At 50.5% G+C, this 9,964-nt stretch overlaps 1 protein-coding gene across 1 annotated transcript in view; it reads right to left on the bottom strand.

Annotated features, from left to right (window-relative positions):
• The window catches only part of zanl (zonadhesin, like), a 31,990-nt gene continuing 22,026 nt past the window's right edge, over positions 1 to 9,964 (bottom strand). Inside the window, exons 38-53 of the mRNA XM_069723529.1 lie at positions 9,500 to 9,771; positions 9,219 to 9,427; positions 8,802 to 8,946; positions 7,800 to 8,047; positions 7,590 to 7,719; positions 7,243 to 7,444; positions 6,741 to 6,902; positions 6,399 to 6,529; positions 5,841 to 6,043; positions 5,612 to 5,747; positions 4,414 to 4,551; positions 2,952 to 3,045; positions 2,707 to 2,750; positions 1,613 to 1,734; positions 187 to 734; positions 1 to 121 (exon numbers count right to left, since the gene is read on the bottom strand). Coding sequence (XP_069579630.1) covers positions 1 to 121; positions 187 to 734; positions 1,613 to 1,734; positions 2,707 to 2,750; positions 2,952 to 3,045; positions 4,414 to 4,551; positions 5,612 to 5,747; positions 5,841 to 6,043; positions 6,399 to 6,529; positions 6,741 to 6,902; positions 7,243 to 7,444; positions 7,590 to 7,719; positions 7,800 to 8,047; positions 8,802 to 8,946; positions 9,219 to 9,427; positions 9,500 to 9,771 — 2,905 coding nt within the window. The remainder of the gene's footprint in view (positions 122 to 186; positions 735 to 1,612; positions 1,735 to 2,706; positions 2,751 to 2,951; positions 3,046 to 4,413; positions 4,552 to 5,611; positions 5,748 to 5,840; positions 6,044 to 6,398; positions 6,530 to 6,740; positions 6,903 to 7,242; positions 7,445 to 7,589; positions 7,720 to 7,799; positions 8,048 to 8,801; positions 8,947 to 9,218; positions 9,428 to 9,499; positions 9,772 to 9,964) is intronic.

The following is a 9,964-nucleotide window of genomic DNA, read 5'->3' as shown; positions in this document are numbered from 1 at the left end:
TTAACAGAGCGACGGCCTGCAGGTAGAACTGGTCTTGTTCCTGGTGGTTCTGGTGCCTCCCAGAGGGCGGGTCGGCACCGATGATGTTCTCTGCAGTCCTGACTGTCCGTTGTAGTCGGTTCTGTTTGGTGACGGAGGTGCAGAGAACAGACTGGATTATGGATTATGGAACTGGACCAGTAGAACCGGACCAGCATGAGCTGCTGCAGGAAGTCCATCCTCTGCAGGAAGTCCATCCCCTGCAGGAAGTCCATCCTCTGCTGGAAGTCCATCCTCTGCAGGAAGTCCATCCCCTGCAGGAAGTCCATCCTCTGCTGGAAGTCCATCCTGTGCTGGAAGTCCATCCCCTGCAGGAAGTCCATCCTCTGCAGGAAGTCCATTCTCTGCTGGAAGTCCATCCTCTGCTGGAAGTCCATCCTCTGCAGGAAGTCCATCCTCTGCAGGAAGTCCATTCTCTGCTGGAAGTCCATCCTCTGCTGGAAGTCCATCCTCTGCAGGAAGTCCATCCTCTGCAGGAAGTCCATTCTCTGCTGGAAGTCCATCCTCTGCTGGAAGTCCATCCTCTGCAGGAAGTCCATCCTCTGCAGGGCCTTCTTGATGATGGAGTTGATGTTGGAGTCTTCAGGTTCTGAGAGATTGTGGATCCCAGAACCCTGAAGGTTTCCACTGCATGGAAACAGCATGTATTTCTCCTCCTCCCTCCAGGCGGTAAAGGATCGATGATGAAGATGAGACTGAGACACAAGTCGTCCGTTTGCAGCTTCTGAAAGCTGTTTAACAAAATATCAGGTTATGGGTACCATCATTTTGTTTGTAATTTGTATTTGTTTTATTATTTAAAATATTCTGTTCAAACAAAAATTTAAAAGCAAAGTCTGATTTGTATTAAATATGGAATAAACAATAATGGAGGCTGATGACTGGTCAGTTTATAAACCGTTTTCAGTTTTGTGAAGATGCACTTTTAATAGTTAGTTCATTGAGAAGATGAATTCTGTCAACATGAAGGAAATCTGACAGCAAGAAACATTTAAAATCAACATGTTCAGTTTTCACTGGACAGGAAGGGTTTGAAAAATGTTAATTTGAAAAGGAACTAAAGCTGTCAGAAAAATGTAGAGGACTCAAAGTACGATATTAGAGATTTAGTGGAGTAGAAGCGCAAAGTAACATAAAATGGAAATACTTAAGCCAAGTTGAAGTACTTGGAATTTGTACTTAGGTATTGTACTTAAGTAAATGTACTTCGAATTAAAACTTTGGTAAAATCCCACCGATTGACGGTTTGACAACAGACTTCACAGATAATCAGAATAAGAACGTCTCTCTTCCTCCGTTCATGGTCGTATTGTTGGAGGTTTAACAAAGACAAACACACATTTTCATTTTTTGCACACATTTAATTCTAAAAATGCAGTAAAACACACAGAGACATTTTCACTAGTCTGTTAATTAAAAGGACATCTTCAAAAGTATAACTTAAAAAAGCAACACATGGTCATGTGAACAATATCTCGAACAACAACGGTTTCCTTCATTTATTTTGTTCTTCTTTAAATAGCAAGGACCTCCACCTCGATTGGGTATGAACATAATTTATCAATGATGGTACGGTGGTATGTGTTGGAGCTGAGTAAGACATGCGGTTTGGGGAAGCCTCAGCTGAGAATCCACTGCAGCTCTCGGCCTCGCAGATCCCCAAAGTACTTCTAAGAATCACAGAGGGAATAGAAACTAGAAGGACAAGAGGGAGGCAGGGTCACGAACAACAGGAGCAGCGAACGTACACCAGTAGCAGACAGATGTGCCAGATAGGAAGGTATTTGTAGATACATGGCTGGAAGGGGAGTGTTTGAGGTGTGGTCCTGATCCTGAAATTCAGATCAATTTGATCTCCAATTAAATAAAAGGTGAATGGGAGTCAGAACAGGTGGTTGTTCAGAGAGAAGTCCTTTTCTCTTTGTTCTGCTCATCTATGTTTGAATATGGAACACCTGAAAGAAAAGGAGAAAAGAGAAGACATGATATCAGAGCAGATATTAGGGAGGCAACAACAAACACAAACAACTGATTCAATTTACAGATGAATAACTACCTCAAACACTTTCGATTTGACCTGTGTTACTAACAAAGTACAGAATCTGTTCGGGGAAACCTTCTGGAAACTAAAAGCAAAGTTTACTGGGTTCCAGATGAGTCCTTCCCTCTGACAGTCTTCTACGGTGTCGTACAGGAAGTAGTGTTGTTTCAAATCACATGGACAGGAAATGACCTCATCATGGGAACACATCACACTCCAAAATATCTGCAGCTTTAATTATTTTACCCAGAAATCAGCGTGTTTTTGTGTCCTCTGTTCAACACACTGAATAAACACACCGATTCTTCTGTCCAGCAGCAGTGGAACAGAAACACGTTGCGTTCAGGAACAGCTGCAGCTTCTCATACGCTTTAATCTGAAAATGCTTAACGTCGGTGGCCCCGCCCCTTCCTCTACGATGAACACGAATCAGACTGCAGAACTGCATTTTCTTTCATGTCAGGAATACAACTAAATGTTAATAGTAGAACCAGTAGAACCAGTAGAACCAGTAGAACCAGGGGCATTGAGCAGATCATCCATCTTTACTGGTTCTACGTCAGTCAGCTACTTTTAACGCAGTCTTCATCCCTGATGCTCTTTTATGTGAATGAATGATGACTTACATGAGGAGGTCATGCTGAGCTTGTCCTCATCATGCTGCTGGTTCCTGTGGAGAGAACAGACCGAGGTGAGCGACATCATGATCAACACGATGCAGACATACAGCAGCCGTGATACAGCGAGAAGGCAGAGCCATCGATCAACGCGTTCCCTCCCGGTGCCGACCCGCGGATGTTCTGATCTGGACTACACAAACCTGGAAGGGAAACCGAACTCTGTTCCTACTGCTCACAAGGTGGAGACTCACTTGGCTTTGCGCCTGCAGACACACACGATGGTCGTCACGACGATGATGACGGTGACGACGACCAGAACCACGATCAGGATGATCCACTTGGTTTCTGTGACAAATAAGAATTATGTGAAAGAAGTCAAAGTCGGTCTCCCAATGAAGTTTCTATCAAAGATTCAAATATAAAAGAAGTCTGAAACTTTTTATGTATATTTGTATGTTGTAGTAGAACGAGCTTCATGTGTGCTGATGTCAGGTGGTGGTCAGGTGGTGGTCAGGTAGTGGTCAGGTAGTGGTCAGGTGGTGGTCAGGTGGTGGTCAGGTGGTGGTCAGGTAGTGGTCAGGTGGTGGTCAGGTAGTGGTCAGGTGGTCAGGTGGTGGTCAGGTGGTGGTCAGGTAGTGGTCAGGTGGTGGTCAGGTAGTGGTCAGGTGGTGGTCAGGTAGTGGTCAGGTAGTGGTCAGGTGGTGGTCAGGTAGTGGTCAGGTGGTGGTCAGGTGGTGGTCAGGTGGTCAGGTAGTGGTCAGGTGGTGGTCAGGTAGTGGTCAGGTGGTGGTCATGTGGTGGTCAGGTGGTGGTCAGGTGGTCAGGTAGTGGTCAGGTGGTGGTCAGGTGGTGGTCAGGTAGTGGTCAGGTGGTGGTCAGGTGGTCAGGTAGTGGTCAGGTGGTGGTCAGGTGGTGGTCAGGTAGTGGTCAGGTGGTGGTCAGGTGGTGGTCAGGTAGTGGTCAGGTGGTGGTCAGGTAGTGGTCAGGTGGTCAGGTGGTGGTCAGGTGGTCAGGTAGTGGTCAGGTGGTGGTCAGGTGGTGGTCAGGTAGTGGTCAGGTGGTCAGGTAGTGGTCAGGTGGTGGTCAGGTGGTGGTCAGGTGGTCAGGTAGTGGTCAGGTAGTGGTCAGGTGGTGGTCAGGTAGTGGTCAGGTGGTGGTCAGGTGGTCAGGTAGTGGTCAGGTGGTGGTCAGGTGGTGGCCAGGTGGTCAGGTGGTGGTCAGGTAGTGGTCAGGTAGTGGTCAGGTGGTGGTCAGGTGGTGGTCAGGTGGTCAGGTAGTGGTCAGGTGGTGGTCAGGTGGTCAGCTAGTGGTCAGGTAGTGGTCAGGTGGTGGTCAGGTGGTCAGGTAGTGGTCAGGTGGTGGTCAGGTGGTGGCCAGGTGGTCAGGTAGTGGTCAGGTAGTGGTCAGGTGGTGGTCAGGTAGTGGTCAGGTAGTGGTCAGGTGGTGGTCAGGTGGTGGTCAGGTGGTGGTCAGGTAGTGGTCAGGTGGTGGTCAGGTGGTCAGGTAGTGGTCAGGTGGTGGTCAGGTGGTGGTCAGGTGGTCAGGTAGTGGTCAGGTAGTGGTCAGGTGGTGGTCAGGTAGTGGTCAGGTGGTGGTCAGGTAGTGGTCAGGTAGTGGTCAGGTGGTGGTCATGTGGTGGTCAGGTGGTGGTCAGGTGGTGGTCAGGTAGATGAAGATGTGTTGGAGTGCAGCAGATGTGTGAGATGGCCTCACCCAGTCCCTCGCTTGCTGTTTTCTCCACCTCACAGTTGATGCCTTCGAAGCCTTCTTCACACTGACAGCTGTATGAGTTGTTGTTGGCGTCCTTACAGGTTCCTCCGTTCAGACAGGGGCTGCTGAGGCAGGGACTCGCTGCAACACACAACGACACACAACGACACACAACGAAACACAAAACGACACACAACGACACACAACGAACACACGACACACAACGCCACACAACGACACACAACGAACATACAACGACACACAAGGACACACAAGGACACACAAGGACACACAACGAACACACAACGACACACAACGACACACAACGAACACACAACGACACACAACGAAACACAAAACGACACACAACGAACACACGACACACAACGACACACAACGAAACACACAGCGCCACACAACGAACACACGACACACGACACACAACGACACACAACGAACACACAACACACAACGAACATACAACGACACACAACGACACACAAGGACACACAACGAACATACAACGACACACAACGACACACAACGAACATACAACGACACACAACGACACACAACGACACACAACGACACACAACGACACACAAAGACACACAAAGACACACAAAGACACGTCACTCAGCTTCTGTCCAGTCAGCACTTCCATCACAATCTCAGAGTTCAGGCACCAACAGATGATGCAGCAGTTTGATGACTTGTTCAGTGTTTCATGAAGATCTACACATCCTCACTTCTACCGACCAACAGAGCAGCAGCTTCCTGTCAAACACCTGGGGAGCGTTTTATAACTGTTGTGGACCAAGAGAACAAAAAGAGGCGTCACTCCCCACGCAAAAGTCTGGATCTTTAAAAACAAGAATGTTCACATCTCTAAACATGTGAACGGACATTTTGGAGATGAACTGAAGCCAGATGGTAGAAACTAGATGAGACTTTCATAGATCATCCTGATTCAAACCAGCAGATTGATTTACTGCTACTGAGTCACATCTGATGCGCACACACACACACACACACACACACACACACACACACACACACACACACACACACACACACACACACACACACACACACACACACACACACACACACACACACACACACACACACACACACACACACACACACACACACACACACACACACACACACACACACACACACACACACACACACACACCTTTGAAGCAGTCCCGTCTGAGCTCGTAGATGGTGCAGACGTCTCCTGGTTGGCAGGTCTTGGGTTGACACACGGCTCCGGTGCTGGTGCATTCACAGGACTGAGAACAGTCCTCGGTCACAAACTTGTCTGTGAGCTGCATGGTGGAGAGGTGAAAGGTCAAAGGTCAGTGGGTCACATGACCACACAGCAACACACACACACACACACGGTCAGCGCTGAGACGTACCGGGTAGTATCTGTTGAGGAAGGTGCAGCCACACCGAGTGTACGGCACACACACTCCCTCGCTCATCACGAAGCCCGCCGCACACTGACACCCCTCCACACAGGAAGTAGTGTCACACTCTGAGGGGGCCGCCAGGTCAGCGCAGGAGGCGGGGCAAGGTGACATGCAGGTGGAGTAAATGCTGTTGGGCCCACAGGACAAGACTGAGAGAGAGAGACAGGGTCAGTATGAATGACAAGCAGGCTCCTCCCACCTCCTGTGAATGCACTGTGATGTGTGTGTGAGTGTGTGTGTGTGTGTGTGATGTGTGTGTGTGTGTGTGTGTGTGTGTGTGTGTGTGTGTGTGTGTGTGTGTGTGTGTGTGTGTGTGTGTGTGTGTGTGTGTGTGTGTGTGTGTGTGTGTGTGTGTGTGTGTGTGTGTGTGTGTGTGTGTGTGTGTGTGTGTGTGTGTGTGTGTGTGTGTGTGTGTGTGTGTGTGTGTGTGTGTGTGTGTGTGTGTGTGTGTGTGTGTGTGTGTGTGTGTGTGTGTGTGTGTGTGTGTGTGTGTGTACATCTTACCACAGTCCAGCTGCTTCCTCCAGGACCCCAGAGTGACTCCGGCCTCCTGACAGGCTGCAGCGTACGCCTCATAGCTGGTGCAGCGCAGCTCTTCACTGCCTTGTTCAGCACATAGGTCGAACACACAGTCACTGAGGGACACACACACATATTTATATATCAAATACACACATATTTATATATCAAATACACACATATTTATATATCAAATACACACATATTTATATATCAAATACACACATATTTATATATCAAATACACACATATTTATATATCAAATACACACATATTTATATATCAAATACACACATATCAAACTGCACTGAGGACGGCTCCACTCACTTCTGGAAGGTTTGTGGCGGCAGGACGGCGTGGCAGGCGGCGAACGGCCCGCTGGGGTCCGACAGCGCTCCACACTGAGTCAGCTGGTTGTACTCGTCCAGCTGAGACTGAGAGCAGTCCGAGGTCTCGAATCCTGGATCTGGATCTGTGTCCACTTCTCGCCTGGAGACACAGAGGAGACAGATTAAGGGGGCGGAGTTTAATCAGGACTGAAGCTGGCAATCTGTTTGCTGTGATCACCACGGTAACGACACGGTGACAGGACATTACGTTCGGGAACCGGGCCGCTGGTTGTTGTAGGAAGTGGTTTTAGTCTAATGGACAGACGGATCCAGAGGGTCCAGAACCAGGACTGCTAAATGATCCAAACATCAGGACGCCAGTGATGCTGGACATCAGCTGTCCTCCATTCACTTAATAGAGAGCTTTTCCCACCAACTTCCTGCTAATATAAGATGCAGACATCCTGTGTTCCCGGTGAAAGCCCTGGCTGCCGCCCTACCTGTGGACGTGGACGGTCACGGGGAGGTCAGAGGTCGTCAGTCCAGCAGCCTGTCGGTCGCTGACCCTCCAGCTCTCTCCAAACGTGTTCAGGTTTCTGACCACCGTCCCGTCCGGCTTCATGTACTCGTTCCTGCTGAGGCCGTCGTAGTTTCCACACAGTCCTCGGACGGAGTTCCTGTAGGTGCTGGGGAGGATGATCTCTGACGCACAGAGACGGAGGGGGTAGAGGGGGGAGTGAGAGGGGGGAGGGAGACAGGGGAGAGAGAGGGGGGAGACGGAGGAGTGAACACCTTCAACGGCCCAACGGGCTCCGTCAGCGAGGACAGAAGGTTTCTACTGTTTTACCTCCTCGACTGTTTCCATCGAAGCGAACGGTGAGGCCGAAGTTGGTGGTGAGCTGCACCTGCATGGAGGTCATGGTGATGGTCAACCCGTCGACTGGACTGAGAGGCGGAGCCACGCGCTCCCCGTTCACCTGGAGGACACAACAGGCTGTCAGCACTGCAGAGGACGCTCAGAGATCCCCGGGGCTCTCAGGACGGAGACGCGTCTTACCAGGACCTCCCTCTCCTGCTGGAAGCGGACGTTGATGCCGAGCACGTCGATGTACATCTGATCCAGGAAGGAAATCCTCCTGTTGCCCCCCCGACGGATGTTCTTCCCCCTCACCACCAGGGGCGCCTGGGAGCTCTGCAAGTTGTGGCCCTGAGCCAGGATGTAGGTGTGGGGACCCTGGAAGTGATGGGAGAACCCGTCGAATGTTCGGTAGTGAGGATCCCCGGAGATGGAGCACTTATCGAATTCTGGAGGGGACAGAAGGAAGAATCACAACGGCTCCTGTTTAGGTGTTCATGTGTTCAGGTGTTCAGGTGTTCAGGTGTTCTGGTGTTCTGGTGTTCAGGTGTTCAGGTGTTCAGGTGTTCAGGTGTTCTGGTGTTCTGGTGTTCTGGTGTTCAGGTGTTCTGGTGTTCAGGTGTTCAGGTGTTCAGGTGTTCAGGTGTTCAGGTGTTCTGGTGTTTTGGTGTTCAGGTGTTCTGGTGTTCTGGTGTTCAGGTGTTCTGGTGTTCAGGTGTTCAGGTGTTCTGGTGTTCTGGTGTTCAGGTGTTTTGGTGTTCAGGTGTTCAGGTGTTCTGGTGTTCAGGTGTTCTGGTGTTCAGGTGTTCAGGTGTTCTGGTGTTCAGGTGTTCAGGTGTTCTGGTGTTCAGGTGTTCTGGTGTTCAGGTGTTCTGGTGTTCTGGTGTTCATGTGTTCAGGTGTTCAGGTGTTCTGGTGTTCTGGTGTTCAGGTGTTCAGGTGTTCTGGTGTTCAGGTGTTCTGGTGTTCAGGTGTTCAGGTGTTCAGGTGTTCTGGTGTTCAGGTGTTCAGGTGTTCTGGTGTTTTGGTGTTCTGGTGTTCAGGTGTTCAGGTGTTCAGGTGTTCTGGTGTTCAGGTGTTCAGGTGTTCAGGTGTTCAGGTGTTCAGGTGTTCAGGTGTTCTGGTGTTTTGGTGTTCAGGTGTTCAGGTGTTCTGGTGTTCAGGTGTTCATGTGTTCATGTGTTCATGTGTTGTCAGACTCACTGGATGGTTTACAGTACAGATCTCCGTACTTGTCCAGTGCGCAGACAGAGTTAGAGTCACAGCTATGATCCTCACATGAGATTTTACCGCCAGCGTTACACGTGCACGACTCGTCACAGTCATCTGTCAGCCATGAGTCTCCCATCTACACACACACACACACACACACACACACACACACACACACACACACACACACACACACACACACACACACACACACACACACACACACACACACACACACACACACACACTTTTAGGGCTTTTCTTGCAGCCCTTGTCTGCTTCTGTAATGCTTATAACCTGCAGGTGTATTATTATCTATCTGTTGGTTTTCAGGATGGTGCGTGACATCACTTCCTGTTTCAGGATGTTGTGAGTGACATCACTTCCTGTCTCAGGTGCCTCACTCACATCGTGGTACTCTCCGTCCGAGTGCAGGCAGCCGCACCTGTTCAGAGGAACACACTTGCTGTCGCTGAGGACGTGGCCGGCGTCGCACTGGCAACCCTCCACGCAGGTGGTGGGGGGGAGGTGGCAGAAGATGGGAAAGAGGTCAGAGCAGGTGGGGGGGCAGGGGGCGGTGCAGTCGGAGTAGTGGCTGTTGGGAAGACAGGGCACGGCTGCAGGGAGGGAGCAGAGTTAGAGGAGAAGAGGAGGACTGGATGTTTCTCCGAGTGTCGGCTGAGACTCACGACAGAAGGAGTTGTTCCTCCAGCTGACGGCGACGCCGGCGCTCTGACAGGCCTGAGCCAACGCCGCCACGTTGTCACACAGCGTCGCCTGCATGCCGTCATACTCGCACATGTCGTAGACGCAGTTACCCAGGAAGGCCTCGGGGGGCACCAGAGAGTGGCAGAGCTTGAAGCGGTCGGAGAGGATGACGGCGGCGCACTGAGCCTCGAACAGCGCCTCCTCCTCGGCGATGCAGTTGGGGTGGACGTCCGGCCGCGTGTCGGGCTGACAGCTGTGAGGAGAACATCTGGATGGTTAGAGAGGAGCTCAGCTCACAGAAACTCCTGCTCATTAACTGAACGTGAAACACCCAGAAGGTTTACAGATGTTCTGCAGGTGTTTGAGTTGGACCTGTGTGATGTGTGCTGATACACGAGAGGAACAGACGCTTCATCTTTCACAGCGTTCAGATGGAAACGCCGACT

This window comes from Brachyistius frenatus, unplaced genomic scaffold (genome assembly GCF_029030835.1).
Source record: "Brachyistius frenatus isolate BFR_SWC_R1_liver_20210118 unplaced genomic scaffold, ASM2903083v1 Contig_333, whole genome shotgun sequence".
In the NCBI taxonomy this organism is placed as follows: domain Eukaryota; kingdom Metazoa; phylum Chordata; class Actinopteri; family Embiotocidae; genus Brachyistius; species Brachyistius frenatus.
Note: the sequence above shows the minus strand (reverse complement) of the source record. Positions and strands in the feature narration are given on the sequence as shown.